The sequence below is a fragment of the Furipterus horrens genome, unplaced genomic scaffold (genome assembly GCF_987537825.1).
Source record: "Furipterus horrens unplaced genomic scaffold, mFurHor1.1.pri manual_scaffold_15, whole genome shotgun sequence".
Taxonomy (NCBI): Eukaryota; Metazoa; Chordata; class Mammalia; order Chiroptera; family Furipteridae; genus Furipterus; species Furipterus horrens.
The window spans coordinates 21002137-21017622 of record NW_028327185.1 but is presented as its reverse complement, the minus strand read 5'-3'; the positions used below and the strand labels follow the sequence as shown (position 1 = coordinate 21017622).

The 15486-nt window shown below is 46.5% G+C and overlaps 1 protein-coding gene across 1 annotated transcript in view; it reads left to right on the top strand.

Annotated features, from left to right (window-relative positions):
- The window catches only part of TARBP1 (tRNA guanosine 2 -O-methyltransferase TARBP1), a 61882-nt gene extending 46687 nt beyond the window's left edge, over window positions 1–15195 (top strand). Inside the window, exons 24-30 of the mRNA XM_090263309.1 lie at window positions 3859–4055; window positions 7607–7688; window positions 9660–9831; window positions 13363–13554; window positions 13737–13861; window positions 14289–14425; window positions 14770–15195. Of these exons, the coding sequence (XP_090119435.1) occupies window positions 3859–4055; window positions 7607–7688; window positions 9660–9831; window positions 13363–13554; window positions 13737–13861; window positions 14289–14425; window positions 14770–14938 (1074 nt within the window). The 3' untranslated portion in view covers window positions 14939–15195. The remainder of the gene's footprint in view (window positions 1–3858; window positions 4056–7606; window positions 7689–9659; window positions 9832–13362; window positions 13555–13736; window positions 13862–14288; window positions 14426–14769) is intronic.
- Window positions 15196–15486: the final 291 nt, after the last annotated feature.

Below are 15486 nucleotides of genomic sequence, written 5' to 3'. Positions count from 1 at the left end.
CTTGTGATTTCTCCTCTTCCCCTGCACTGCCCCCCGAGGTGCACACACACTTAGACATAAATGCACAGTAAAGTGATAGAACTTGGACGCGTCTGCACTGAAGCATACACCACATCACCAGACACATTCACAGGCAATTTTTAATATTATTTATTTTATACAAGCATTTAAATGTGATTATTTAAATAGGACTTCTGTTATTGCTGTTAGCTGTTCCTTGACTGGTGTTATTTAACAAATGCTCGTGCAAAGAAATTGATGGTCGAGGTACTAAAAGCTGTTGGGTAATTGAAGGTTGATGTAAATGATCGTCATCATTTGGGGTGTGAAGGCCAGTTCTTTCCCAGGTTCAGAGCAGTTTCTTCAGTGGATTACTGGATAAGTAGAGATCTGAGCTAATTCTGGTTCATCACCAAGGTGACTGTGAAGAATTTACAATGAGATTTACAGCTAGATTCTGTATTGTTGAATCTGTGGAGAAGAAACTGGTAAGTTGTAAGCTTCAGGAGAAATTTGGTATATGAAAAAAGTATTGTTTAGTGTTGAAAGTGAAATAAAAATATGGGGGGGGGGGAGTTCCTAGAATTTCTCAAAGTGTTCTTGTCTTTAACCAGTGGGAACAATCAAATTTAGTTGGTAACCAATTTCATCAGTCCTGAGACAGACCCTTCTCTCTCCACCACCTGTTAACCTCTAAAATCTTGATAAATCTTTTAAATTGATGGCTCTTACAGTGTCTATCAGCCAGAGGGCAGGGTGCCAGTTATAGAAACTGGGAAGGTCAAGAAAGCCCTAGCATCTGACAACATTGTTATCTTCTTGTTTTAAATATGTGCAGAAAGAACTTCGCTTGCAGTCTATTGAGAGAGGTAATAGACACACTGCATTATTGTTGGCAGTGGGGGGCAGGGGGCAGTTAAGGGCTCAGGATCAGTTTAGACAAATTCTGACAATGAACCCTTAGGAGAGGTCCAATTAAATCTGGTATAAACAACGTGGTATTTTTCAATTAAGCCCTTTTTGTACTTGCTGTATATTAGATATTCTAGGTTTACTTTAAATTTTCAAAACATCCAGGAAAGGAATGCTGATTAATGGAATAGAATAATCTCAATTTTAACATCTTCTGGGGAAAAAACCTAAATTGAGATACCTAAGTGAAGACCAAACTATTTCATTTTGTGAGTCTCCATTTCCAATTTGTAAAGACCCTTGTTACTTGATAAGTGTGTTTTTGTTTAGACTTGGAAACAGTCATTTAAGACTTTTTCTTCAGTGTGTCTTCTGTTACCTGTGTGTGAGACCTGTGCTGAGTACTCAGCTAAGATTCAAAGCTTGTTGAACAGGAGGTCAGAGTTCTAAGTGGCTCTGGAAATTAAAGCAAAGGGGGACTGCTGCCTCCTGTTCGTGCATTGGCCCGTGAGCTGGTCAGTGTGGTCCTGCCAGCAAATACGAGAGGAGCTGCACCGTTGTGTATAGTAGGACCTGAAGCCTGGCCAGGGCTGTCACCTGGTGGGGCAGAGTGGCACGGGCAGTGCCAGTGGGGTGGAGTGCGGGTCACAGGTACTCCCTGCTGAAGATCACTGTGAGTTTTTTCACTTAATAAGTAATATATACCCAGCACCCTGATCTTGGTTCCTCACACCATTCTCTAATAGAAGGAACCGGGGCTCCTTGGAGAAATGACAAATTCTAGAACTGGGGCAGAAAATATACATGATAAATTTCAAGCATCTTGTAGTACCAGGAAGTCAGGAAATGCTTTACATACGCATGCAGACACACACTGACACAGATATACTCACAAACACACACACAAGAGTGGGATGGGTGTGCAAAGGCCCACAGGAGCCAGCGGGAAGGCTTCCAGCAGCTAAGACTGAAAACTTGAGCAACAGAATAAGTAATGTTGGATTATAAGCCAGAGTATAAAGTATATATGAGTCCATCCATACTGACAAGAATAAGCGGTGAAGTAAGTGAACAAGTCGGTCAGAGATGACAAACCTCCTGTGCAGAATTCCCAATAATTCATGCAGGCTGCCGGCCCTCTGGGACGGGGAGCACCCCCCCCACACACACCGCCAGTGAGGGCTGCACTCGGACCTGCTTCCAGAGTCGAGTGTGTGTGTGTGTGGGGGGGCGACTTCATGGTGGGGCGCCCTCAATAGTGGTAGGTCACGGTGGAACAGCAGGGGCTGGGAGGACAGTCTTAGACGGTTCTGGCCGGGAGATGGGGCTTCCTCCCGGCGCTGGGCAGCAGGAGGTCGCAACTGGAGGAATCCGCTGCAGTGGGTCCTGCGGCTCAGCAGGAGCGAGAGTGGAGAGGGGCGCTCTGGGTCAGAAGTCGGGAGGCCCGACTTTAACAAGTTAGAGAAAAGAGCGGTGAGAGGTGTGACACGGTCTGGGGTACGGGTCTGGGCACCGATTGGGGGGCCATAGTTTTATTATGTGAAGGTGGAGGAGGGAACCATCTGGAAGTCACATTGAAGACTGGGGGGGGGCGCGGGATACCGCCACTCCTGTGTTCTTGTGCCACAGGAAGGTGGGAACAAAGGTCAGGAGGCCCGAGGGCTTGTGTGGAGAGCGTCCCGAGGGGTGAGGAGGGAGGAGAGCAGCGAGGCCCGTCGGGGGAGGGGGCAGGGGACCTGTGGGGGAAGCCTGAGGGAGCCTGGAGGCCCTGCACACCCCAGTCTGGAAGTGAGCGCTGCTGGCCGCAAGGCCCTGGGGCACTGGCGTCTTCTTAAGTATTGGTTTCGCCTTCCTCCCTCCTCTTCCCTCACGCTGACATCTATCCTGCGGTTTCCTGGAGACTCTATGACAGCCTAGGCCCCCGGGGTTCTGCAGGGAAGAAAACGCGGGCTCTGCCGTCGTCCTGGCGGCCGAGGACGCAAACTGGGCAGCCTGCCCGCCCTCCACCGCCTAGATTCGCGCGGACGCCGCCCGCGCCTGTGCTGCCGCGGCCGCGCTCCGGCCTCCCTGCCAGCCGGTAGCCGGGTGTTCTCTGCGCTGCTGCCGCGCTGAGCTGAGCCCCGCTGGCCGCTCTGCCCGCCTGCTCAGCCACGGACCACGTTTGTTCCAGTCGTCCATCCCGGCGGGCGGAGTGCGCGGCATGGCAGATGTCGATGACACGGCAAAAGGAATGCAGTTAAGGATTATTTATAGCTGCAGTTTGTCCCCAGTAGAAACTGTACGCTGTTACCTGGGTGCAGCCCAGGGATCATCTCACAGGTGACCCGCTAGGTGGGAACATCGAGGGGGGTGCCCCACAGATTGTTAAAAGTTTGCGTCCATCCGAGTCCACACTAATATGTCCCTTCTCCCCACTGTCCGCTGAGCTGTGTCATTTTAGAATTGGGGCCTGACACCGCCCGACCTCTCCAGGCTGAGTTCACGGAGAGGACCAAGGGAAGGTCAGACTCGTCACTGTCTCTCACGTCTTCATTTCCCTACCGCCCCTCGGCGCTCTGTGGGCGCAAGGCCCCCGCGGGGGAAGCGGAGCAGCGCAGCGTCCCGGGCGCGGAGAAAAACCACCCCGCACGGGACTCCTGGCTGCGGAGGCGCCGCCCACGTCCCAGAAAGCGGGCTTCCGATGGGGGGCAGGGGTGGGGCGCGGTCTTCAACACGGTGGCTGTAGAGCGGCCAGCCCGAGACACCTCGTCGCAGGCCGTGGGGTGCGGCGGTAGCGCGCCCCGGTGCTTCTCTCGGAGACCGCGATGCCAGCGCGTCCGGCCTGGCTCAGGAGGAGCACGCGGAGTCCCGCTAACGCAGGCGCAGCGACGTCAGCCGTGACCTTGTCTGCGGTCCGCAGTCAGGGCTCAGAAGGCCCGGGTGCAGAAGCCTCCCCTCTCTTTCCAGAAGCCCGTTCTGCGGCGAGCCCTGGCCACTGCGCTGCAGTGGGGCTTCAGCCACAACTTCAGCGTCCGCCTGTATGCGCTGCTGGCTCTGAAGAAGGCCTGGGGCCTGTGTGCGACGTGGCAGGTGGAGGAGCTGGACGCTTTGGTGCCTGTGATCGAGTCCAGCCTCAATCAAGTGGAAAGCATGCACGGAGCAGGGTAAGGACGCCGCGGCGGCAGCGCACGGGACGGCTTGTGGCGGGTGCCCCATCTCAGCTCATTGTGACGTCCCGCAAGGGCGCGGGGCCAGTGAGGCCGAGCTGACCGGCCCACTGGGTGACGTGCGGCTTATTAATTCCAGTTCTGATGGCTGGCGGCTCCTCCTTGACCTTCTGAGACTTGGCTGCTGTGGGGACGGAGCGAGAGGGGCCTGTAACCCAGAATCTCATAAGGCGTCCCGGTATCCGGACTGACTTCCTTCCTCTGAGGTGGCGGTGTTTTGCTTCATCATTAGTACTGACTGTGCCACCCAGGAACGCCCGATTTTATACACGTCAGACTCGGGCCATACGAATCCACTGAACCGTTTTCCTTTGCTTGCTCAAAGGCACTTAAAACTTACGTAAACCAGTGGATAGAGGTTGGAAGCAGCATGTCAGACATACAAAATAGTGTTTGGAAAATGAGTAACATATTGTTGTTGGTCTTTGCCTTGACCACCAAGTTAGCACCTGGTACAAACAGGACGCTTTGTGAGTCATGAACAAGCCTCGAGTGGGGCGACAGCCCAGGTACTTCCTATAACCCTCTACTCACCGTTTTTGTTGTTTTTAGATTTTATTTTTAGAGAGCAGGGAAGGAAGGGAGCAAGGCAGAGAAACCTCAATGGATTGACATCGTTCAGTTGCTTCTTGTATGCACCCCGACTGGTGACCCAACCCACCACCCAGGCACAGGCCCTCACCTGGAGTCAAACTGGCCTTTTGCTTTGCAGGACGATGCCTAACCAGCTGTGCCACACTGGTCAGGGCCCACCTTACCTTTTGCTACATTTTTTGAAAGAGGTATTAGGGTGATTAGTGGAGAAGGGAGGTTTGGGGGCTCAGGAGAAAGCTCCTAAAATACAATCGCATGTGATAAAACAGGGGAGGGGACTAGGACAAACGTTAGGTGGGGCGACATTGCACAGCCTGAAACGTCTTAACTTTCCAGGTGCATTCTGGCAACTGGAACTCTGGATCTTTTTCAAGTGACCTTGTCTCCTTCCTTCTCGGTGTGTGGGTGTGTACGCACTGATCATTTATATTTGGTGAATGCTTAGCTAAATCCATTCACAGTAGGTTTAGACATTAATATTTTTCAGGATAGCATATGTAGTATGTAGTAAGCCAGATAAAACTGCAAAAGTTGTTCCTAGTCATGTACGAGTTAGTGATATTAACAGAACACACTCCTTGCTCTGAACAATGCACTACTTGGGTTTGAGAGACCAGTAAGGAGACACAGGTTACAGCTGGCCCAAGGACTCGGGCCTTTCCTTAAGGGAGGGAGCTGGAGGGACTGTACGGAATTCTCTGTGCAGACAGGTTTGTGTGTCAGTGTGCAGTTTCCTCTGGGACCATATCATGACTTATTGTTTGGTGTGGAAGTTTTAGTTGGTTGTTGATGCTGCTCAGAATTCTTGGTAGCTGTGTTTTGATTTCTAAAAACAATGAGCTCAGCTCATACTTTTTATTAAGCAATAAAACACTTTTGAGAAATAACTTGTTCTTTTTAAAACCCTAGTACCAGGTAGGAGGTATAACCAATAAGAACAGGTAATCCTGGCGGGAGGCAGCTTTTGGAACAGCCAGGTCCCAGCATCGACTCTGTGATGGGCACAGGTTGGGTGGTGGGGTCAGCAGCAGACACCAGGTGACGTTTCCATCTTCATGGAATTCAGTCAGGTGGGGACAGACATCAAATAAACAATCACACCAATAATAAAAGGTGTTAATCATTGTGAGCCCTCTACTGAAGTCAAGGCTGCGGTGGGAACATAGGACTGTGGACTCTGGTTTGGTGTAAGCTACCATCTACAGGGTGAGCAGGAGGCAGGCAAATGCAGAGTGGAGGAAGTGATTTCTGGGCAAGAGAGAGGGTTGGGGACTGCTGGAGACGGGGACATGTGGCTGGGCTCCCAGGGTGGCAGAAAGGGTGCCTGACAGGGGGGAGCAGGGCAGCAGGAGCCCTGGCGGGAGGGGACAGGGTAGGCTGTGCGGGCCTTCTGTGGAGCAAAGTGGGAGGCCCTCCCTGAGTGCTTGCTCCAGAGTGACATCACCCCATTTGCTTTTGCAACTTTTAAGTGTGAGGAGCAGATCAGGGTCAGTGGGGGCTAGAGGAGCCCACAGGTTTGACAGAAGGTGAGTAGGAGCCTAAAGGCACCCATGGGACTTGGAGCCATTTCAGTAGTGCCATTGGTGGGCAGAATCAAAGTAAAATGGTTCACTGGTGTCCTTTTTCTTTAAATATTTGAAATAATGCATGTCTTTAGTTAAAAAAAAAAAAAAAAAGGCGAAGAGGAAGGTAAAACACAGCCAAGCTGTGCAGATCATTCTCTGCCACTTTCCTGCCAAGTGTAGAAAGAAGAGCAGTTGGTGATGGCTTTGCTGTCAGGAGCTTTTATTTCTGACAAACTTACTGTCTAAACAGGTGATGTTAGGGGACTGAGCAGTCAGCCGCTGCTCTCCTCTTCCCCACTAAAGCCATTCCTCCCAAAAACGGAGGTTCTCTTCATCAGCTGTTCCAGTGCGTGCCTGTGCCCCGAGTCCCTCCTGTGGGCTGGAGGAGAGGCGAGACAAGACAGGGAGCCTCCTGAGGAGGGGCATGGAGCAGAGGCCAAGGCGGGACCTAGAGCATAAGCAGGGGTGCTGTCCTTCACAGAGACGTGAGGGCGAAGAGAGGTGGCAGGTCTCTGTGCTTCCCCCCCACCGAGAGGTGGGAGGCAGGGCCGTCTGCTCTGCCGATGGGACGCTGCTGTCTGGCAGCTGTGCGGGGCTGGGAACCCTGGGAAGTGACAATGCCCTGGCCACAGGGTGGAGGTGGCCCTGCAGGAAGAGGTCTGAGGTGGCTCACATAGTTCTGGCATGTTGTGAATTTAAACTGAAACCTGCCAGGCATGTTGTATTTTTTTATCCTCACCTCTTTTGCCTTTTAAATCATGACAAATGGGTTAAAAATTCAAGGCCTGCTCACATTAAATTTGTTTGGTTTATGAAAGTTGGTAAGTTTGCTTATGTGTTGTGAATTTTCAGAGTAGAAAAGGGGACTTACATGGTTTTATCTCCTGAAAAAGTATTACCTGCCAGAGACCTAAGGATTCCAACCCAGAGGTCCTACAGTGCCGTTTAGAATTCCTCTCCCCCAGCACTGACGCTGGCTGGCCCTGTGTTCTCCCATCGTGGTGCGTTGACCATCACATTGGATGGAGCACAGGCCTCTGCACACCCTGCTAGGTTGATGCCCACACCTGAAGTGCGGGCCTGGGTTACATACTTGTTGAATCATTAGTTGTTCTATGACTTTGAGAGTTATTTCTTTTTTTTTTCATTCCATTTCAAATGATCAGATGGAGTGTCAGTTTTTAAAGTATGTTGATCTTGGATATATGGGTGTACAAATCTTAGGATAAAATTCACAATATTTTCCCTATGTTCTAAATTCTGTAGTACCTCTTGTAAGATATCTGACTCTTCCCCCATCTGTACTCATACCATATCTTCAATCCTTAGGAACGCCAAGAAGAATTGGCAACGCATCCAAGACCATTTCTTTTTTGCAACATTTCACCCACTTGAGGATTATTGTCTGGAGGTGAGCAGAGAACAGCACATGTAAATTCTCTCCTGCATTGTTAATCCTGACACGTCCTTTTCGCCATAGTGGTTAAAGGGTTATGATTAACTTAACATTCCCCTTGTTTGCAAACTTCACCTTAACACTGTCAAGCCGTAAGTTTAATTTTGTCACTTTATACAGATGACTTACTTGCATTTCACTCTTAAGCACTGAAAACTGGCGTTTTCACTCTATTTCTCAGGCAGTGTCGGGCTTGTAAACACTGGAAGGGGGAATATTTAACTCTGAACAGAAATCTGTTCTGACATTAAAAGGAATTGAGTGAGAACATTTGCGCAGGTGGGATTTTGTTGTAATGAAGCCCATTGTTAACGAAAGAAAAAAAAAATCTACCTTTTTGTTAATTACCTTTCTAGGTTCTGGGTGACTGAAATTGTATAGCAAATGACACACCACTTACCGAATGTGCTTGTGTAATTTTAAGAACCATAAAAATGATTAAGTCAGTAAACTTCATATCTACAATACTAAAATTTGTAGAAATTGTAGTACTTTCTCCCTTTGAGTTAAAACATTTGACCTCGTTCTTTTTTTTTTTTTTAAAGAACTCGGAAGTATCAGGATCTTAAGCTACTGTGCACAAGTGAATTATTTTGGTGGATTACTAAACTGGCCTTTAAAAAAATAACAGATCTATAATTTGTGAGATATTAATCACAGAACATTAATGTGTACTTTCTGTCGCTTCGTTTCAAATATTGTTTAGGGTTTCTCAGATACTTTAACGTGCTCTGTTCTGTGTCCTTTAGCGCCCAGAATGCACTGCTCGGCCTCTTTCTGAAGGAGTCTGTAATACCCTCTAGTGTTAAGTCAGCCTTTCTGTTCAGTTTCCCAGCAGGAGTAAGTCCCTTGCTTTCCTCTCCACACCAGGGCCTCACTCTCACGTTTTACCTATTTTGCTTTTCATTCATGATGTGAATCACAACTACATGTGTAAATAATCATGCTGCGCAAGAACTCTCTTTATACGTGTGTAGCTATATTAGTACCTACTTAACCCTTTGAGTGCCAACGTTGCTGTGAGCGACGCTGACAAATTTCCCCAAAAGTGCCAGCATCACTCCCAGTGACTTTTTTCGATGGCTATAAATGTAAATAACAATGGAATAATTCATATTTTATGTTTTGTTCTTTTTTTGTATCTCATGGTGACCCAAATTTCAAATTACGCATGGCATTCAAAGGGTTAAAGATCTAGTTGCAATCATATGCTAGTTTAAATTTACACAAATATTGCATGCAGAAAACCATATTTTATGAAGTCTTGCATGTTGTTCTAAATTTGTTTCATTTTAAAATTGCCTGTTACTTGAGCTTCTGCTTCTTATGTCTCTGCTCACCTTTGGAGATGTTCTTGTTCTCAGTTCTCATAGGTAAGAAGATCGTTTATGTGATGACTAAACAGTTACTGTTCATTGTGGGGTCACACTGTGCAGTTTACCAAACACTTTTTCATGGGCTATTTTTACCTGATTTTATCCACACTTGACAAGTGAGGATGTCGAAGCCAAGAGAGGCTAAATGGCTTCAACCTCAAGTGAAGATTTGGCATCAAAACAGCCTGAACTTGAGTGTTTACAGGAAAGGTGGTGATCAATAAGTAGCATTTTCACAAATGCTGTCCAACGTCAGTACTGATTCCAAACACCTTTTGCTTTCGTGAGAGCATGGTGGCTTACTGCATTCACCTGGGGCCAGCGGAGGGGAAGAGCTGCCTGCTCTCAAGGGTCTCCTAAATTAAGCCCCAGGTTTCTTAGAAAAGATGGTACATTTACATAGACAGCTGCTACAAGATAGAAAGTATATAATTTGATCAGATATGATGGCCTGGGACTCGGCATTAGTAATAATAAATTGTGCTTTAAACGTGTATTTCTTTGTTATTCTTAAGGGAAAAAAATTTAGATTGTACAACTGTCTTTTCAGACCATATTTTACATCCTGCCCCGCCTGTCAGGCCTCGTGGAAGACGAGTGGATCGCCATAGATAAATTCACCAGGTTCACAGACATTCCTGCAGCTGCTGGGTCACAGGGCTACCTCTCTCCAACTCAGCTTCGTGAACTGAAGCCAGGTGACTGGGCTCAGCAGGACATAGGTAAAAGGCATCCTTGTTTTAGTTTTCCCACTGTTGACGTGCTCAGGCTTACTGATCTAAGTTCCTTAGACCAGGTGCTGGTGGCACCACTCTTCCACTGAAGACAGAAAAGGCAGGGAAGAAGTGCAGTATGACTGACTAGCACTTTTAGGTGACCGTTGGCTTTGCCATAAGAAGCCAGAGAGACAAGTGTCGCTGGTTCAGTTCCCAGTCAGGGCACATGACTAGGTTGCACATCACGTCCCCAGTTGGGGGCACAAGTGAGAGGCAACCACACAGCGATCTCCCTCTCTTTCGCCTTTTCCCCTCTCTCTAAAAATAAAATAAACAAATAAATAATTTAAAATAAAATAAAAAATCCATTAAAATAAAAAAGCCAGAGAGAGCCTGACCTGCTTCATCATGTAAAGCTAGTGACCTCTTTTCTTTGAAATATTGTTAATATTAATTTCTTTCTGTAAAAGACAGATTTTAAAAAGGCCCAAATTATGAAATTCCTTGTCCCATTTAGGAATGAAGCAGAAAGTGACTTGAGTCCCTCCTGGTCTGGTTGGACATCCCTTCACCAGTTTGTTACCCCTTTTCCTCCAGCTTCTGAGGACATGCCCTTCCCCATGACGACGACTCCTTCCCTTCCTCCTCATTCAGGGGCCTGAAAAACCCAAGGATTAGGCCCCACACATTGTTAAAGTCACAACTGAACTTAACATAAGTGATTGTGTAGGTGTGGTCCAAGTCCCGTCACTGTCACAGCTTTTTCTGACTCCCTAACCTGTAACCCGCTGAAACTCTGAGAAAATCATTTCACCATTTACTGATCGTAAGGGACCTTTGTGTAACATTGACTGGCTAGTTTCACATTCTTCTGATTTTCCTCTTCAACCTGACTTCTCATACCCCCACTTGTCCCTTCTATTTGTATTTCTCTAAAATGTCAATCAAGAATCCATTACAAGGGCAGACTCTTGGGTTCCACTCTTAGATTTTTAATTCACTGTCTGGAAGAGTTCTGGGCAAGCTCATTTTTTATCAAATACTCTAGATGGTTCACTAATGCATTTTAAGGCATACAAGTTCTGTCCAGAAGGTATCCAGCCATGTAATATGGAAAATTGAGACATTATTGAAGATACAGATACAAGAACCATTGTACACAGGACAATGACGCCTCAGTCCCCTTCAGAGTAGGCACCTTAGGACCTCACACAGTTCTCCCAGTCACCATCAGCTGCTCTGTCGTATTTCCCTGAATCTCATCGATGGTCTGAAATCTCTTCCCTTTCAAAGGTGATTTTAGTTTTGGGAAAAGCCAGAAGTTGCAGGGCCAAATCTGGGCTGTAGAGGGGCTAAGTCACTTGGGTGATTTGATGTTTTGCTAAAAAAAACTATACGAGTCGTGATGCATGAGCAGGTGTGTTGTTGTGACGAAGCTGCCAACCATTAGTTGCCCATATCTGTGGCTTTCTGAATCACCAAAATAGTTCTGGTGGAGGAATGTCGAAGCTTAACGCAAAATTTGATGCAGATTCACTGCTGTATGCACTCACTTTGAATGTGAGGCTACACAGTACACATGCTCACTCGACGATGTCTACTGCCCTTACTGACTAGTACAGTGAAGTCGTCATTGTTCAAGCATGCGCATTCCAGCCCAGTCCCCTTGGCTGCCAGGTTACATTGATGTTGTGCAAACCATTCTCGTTCTATTCACAATGGCTGGACTTTTTCTGGACAGACCTCATATACCTAATAGTTATTCACTCAACAAAGGTTTCTTGATTGCCTCCTATGTGCTAGACACAGATCAAGGCCCTGCCCTCACAGACCTTACATCCCAGAGAGACAACCCCCAACCAATACATTAAGACAGTGTCAGGCAGTAAAAAGTGCTATGAAAGAAATAAAGCAGGTCAAAGATCTAGGACAGGATGAAGAAAACCTGAGACTGAAGTGGAGTGAGAGCAAATCCAGCAGAGACCTGGAGCGGAGCTTCTCCAAGACAGAACAGCAACTGTGAAGGCTGGGGCTGAAATTGACAAGAGCTCTTTTATCAGAGTGGTGGGTACAGCCAGCCGGGTGGGCTGAGCAGAGACTGGGAGGGGAGAGGGACAGCTGGTCTGAGTTCTGCCAGCTGGGTGGGGAAGAGGCTAAAGGGGTCTTTCTGTTCAATTTGTTTGTTTTTGGTAAAGAATAGGTATCACAGTTCAGTTCTTAAGCTCGCTCTTGGTGTTGGTGTCTCATGAACGTTTCATTGCCCTGGTTTCCTTACTTAATTCCCCCAGCTTGAAACCATCAGGTGAATCACTCTAACTTCTAGATCTCTGTTTGCCCAGCCTCTTTCCTGGGCCTCCTGGACACTGCATAAGCTCCTTAAACTCAACACATCCAAACTGTCACTTGTCCCCTCTATACCCTGGTGTCACTCTTACATGGAAGCCATTCCTTTCCTGTTTCCTCTCTTGCCCCATCCATCTATTGCCTGGTGACCTGGCTTGCTTCTTTGTAGCCCCTCTTGCAGGACTTAATTTGGACTGTCTCTGTCCTTGCCTGGACTAGTGTAAAAGCCCCTTAATGGTTTCCCAGCCCGACCTTATCTTCCATGTTGCTTTTAAGAGGGATTTTTCTAAAACCCAAAACCTCTTCTGTTATTGCCCGTCCTGAAACCCTTTAATGGCTCCTACTGTGGAATTAATTCTTTATCATCACGTACAGACTCCTGGTGGTCTGGCTGGAGCCGTCTCCCTCCATCCAGTGCCTGCCGATGAGCAGCACCAACGTGCAGCTGCTGCCCCGTTCTCTGCTCCGCACACCATTACTCACCTTAAACCTTCCCGGGCCTTCCTCTTTGCCCCTCCCCCTCCAGACATTCTGGGTGCGCATGCCCTCTCTGTAGTACTTTGGTACAGTTCTTAGCATGTGTTTTCCATCCCCAGTAAGCCAAGTGCTCCTTGGTTGCTCAGTCAACAGCCTGGAGTAGGGAGGGGTTGAGTTTTGTACTACAGATGAAAGCACTATAGTCAGACAGGTTAATGACATTCTGGGTACTCATTGGCTTGGGTAAGAGAATATCCTTTACTTTAGAAATGTTCCCCCAAGTACTAGTAATTTCAGATAAAGACTATTTACGTATCTTTGAGGATATATTTCTGCAGAAATTCTAATTTAATGAACTATTATTTGTAAGATACACATTACTTTATGCACCTCTAAGAAAAAATGCTAGCAAACTACGTCACCCAATAGATTCTAAGATGCTTCTAAATTTTGGAGGTACTAAAATGTAAAAATAAATAAATAAAAGTGTGTCTGAGTATCTGATGTTTTTATGAGATGTTCTAATATATTGGTTAATAGAGTTGAATTTGAAAACTTAAAAAATCACTTTTGAAAATGGGAGTTGTGTCTGAATCCAAGTGAAGTTCTTTAGTTATTGAACCTGATCCTATCAGTTTAAACTACACACACACACACACCCCCCACAATGTATGAGCGAGATTGGTTTATATTTGGGATTCTTGTTTTCCTTCCCAGGTTGTAACTCAGGGGAAGCAGACAACCAGTCCGAGTGGACTGACGTTCAGAAGAAGATAATCCCATGGAAAAAAAATGTGCCCGATTTAGACCTGGAGCTAGAATTTCAGGATCGTGCTTCCAAGCTTGGGAAGTCCATTGGTAGACTGATCGTCGTGGCCTCACTCATTGATAAACCAACCAATTTAGGAGGTAAAATTGTCGTTTTCTGGGGCTTGCCTAAAATCGTTTGATCCTGGAAGTGTCAGTCAGTGCACTGCCATGTTTGGCTATCTGTCCACCTGTAACCCTCCTTCCGTGCTCCGGAGTGATGTACGGGACATGATGCGCTCGGCCTTGTGCTGGGGACAGTGACTCCAGCTTGTTCTGTGCAGGACTGTGCCGCACTTGCGAGGTCTTTGGGGCCTCAGTGTTGGTCGTCGGCAACCTTCAGTGTGTCAGCGACAAACAGTTCCAGCACCTCAGTGTCTCGGCGGAGCAGTGGCTTCCCTTAGTGGAGGTGAGTGGAAAGTGATTGTTATTAAAAATTTACTTGCCTAACTCTGTAGTACTCCATCTTCCTGTAGCAATTCATTTGCAGTGATTTACAGTAGTCTAACTTTTAATAGTTAAAAAAGTAATACTTAAAATATAGCTCAATTCTGTTCTCCTGGTCCTTTATTATCTTTCATGTGGTTGTATTTTTAGAAATTAGTATTCTTTTCAATAAGTAAAATGTCCTGCTGCAACTCACTGTTGATGTGGGAATAATTTATAAATTTCTGTGATGTTGGGGGAGTTCTTGTTTATAATGTATAATTCTGTCCTTCCCTTTATAAAGACTTAAATAAGCTTTGTTTAATACAAGTTTTTTTAAGACTCTGATTTTACTCCAAGCAGCACTATGGCCAAAAAATTTAACATTCTGCTCTTTTGAAATGATGAAGGTGAGGCCACCTCAGCTGCTGGGCTACCTGCAGCAGCAGAAGGCACAAGGCTACACCGTCATCGGTGTGGAGCAGACCGCGAGGAGCGCAGACCTGACCCAGTACCGGTTTCCTGAGAAGTCCCTGCTTCTGCTAGGGTGAGTGATTCTCTGATGACAGTGAATCCTCTAGTCTTAGTCTAGAAAACATTTCAGAAATTTTAGTTTACCTGGACTCCCAATACTACCCCTAATAGTACACCTGCACTTGACCTTTGACTTGTAATGTTTATGGAAAGCCCCCTACTGTTCATTTTATTTTACCTGTTTGGGATGGTCAGGTGAACAGAGAATTGATCCATAAATCTCCTTTTATCCTCTTATTTCCTGGTAATTTAGATTTACTTTATTTTGTTAATCTGTCTCTTCAGCACTCAGAATACCTAAGAAAAAATACTGCTTATTACAAGAAAAGTAACCTTTCCTTTCCCATTTTTCATCAGAAATGAACGTGAGGGAATCCCAGCAAATCTGATTCAGCAGTTGGATGTCTGTGTGGAAATTCCTCAACAGGGCATCACCCGCTCACTTAACGTCCACGTGAGTGGGGCACTGCTGATCTGGGAATACACCAGGCAGCAGCTCCGCAGGCCTGGGGGAACCCAGGCATGAGGTCCGTGCCTTTTCTGAGATGAGTTATTGGTGCTAATGAAACATTGGGAAAAAAGAATTATTTGGACTAATGAAATAGATTTTGAATTTATTGGAATAATTTGTACTTTTCTTACAATTTAATGCCAAACTTTTTCATGTGCCTTAAACATATTACTATATGGTGTCCCCTTTAAACATTTTTAGCTAAAGTGTATTGCTTCTTTAGTAAACTGTTTTAAGGAATTGTGGAAATAAAACAACGTATTTTCAAAAGATCCTATCTTTCCTAGAAACTGGTGTTGTCAGAAGCGTACTGTGGGGTACGGCAGAATTAGGCAGCTGATGCCAGAGACTGCTGTTCCCTTACGGTGGAAGGGCTCTGTGTGAAGAAGGGTGACTGGCCTTTTTGCAGCTTTGTCTCTACTTATTCTCAGGGGAAACATGCCTGGCAAGGTGCTGAGCCAGCTTCCCTAGGAAGTTCGTATTGCCCAGGTAACAGGTCCTAATTTATTTTTAAAGCCAGGAATAAGTCCTAATCATATAAAGCTCTTAAGTGAAATGTTCGT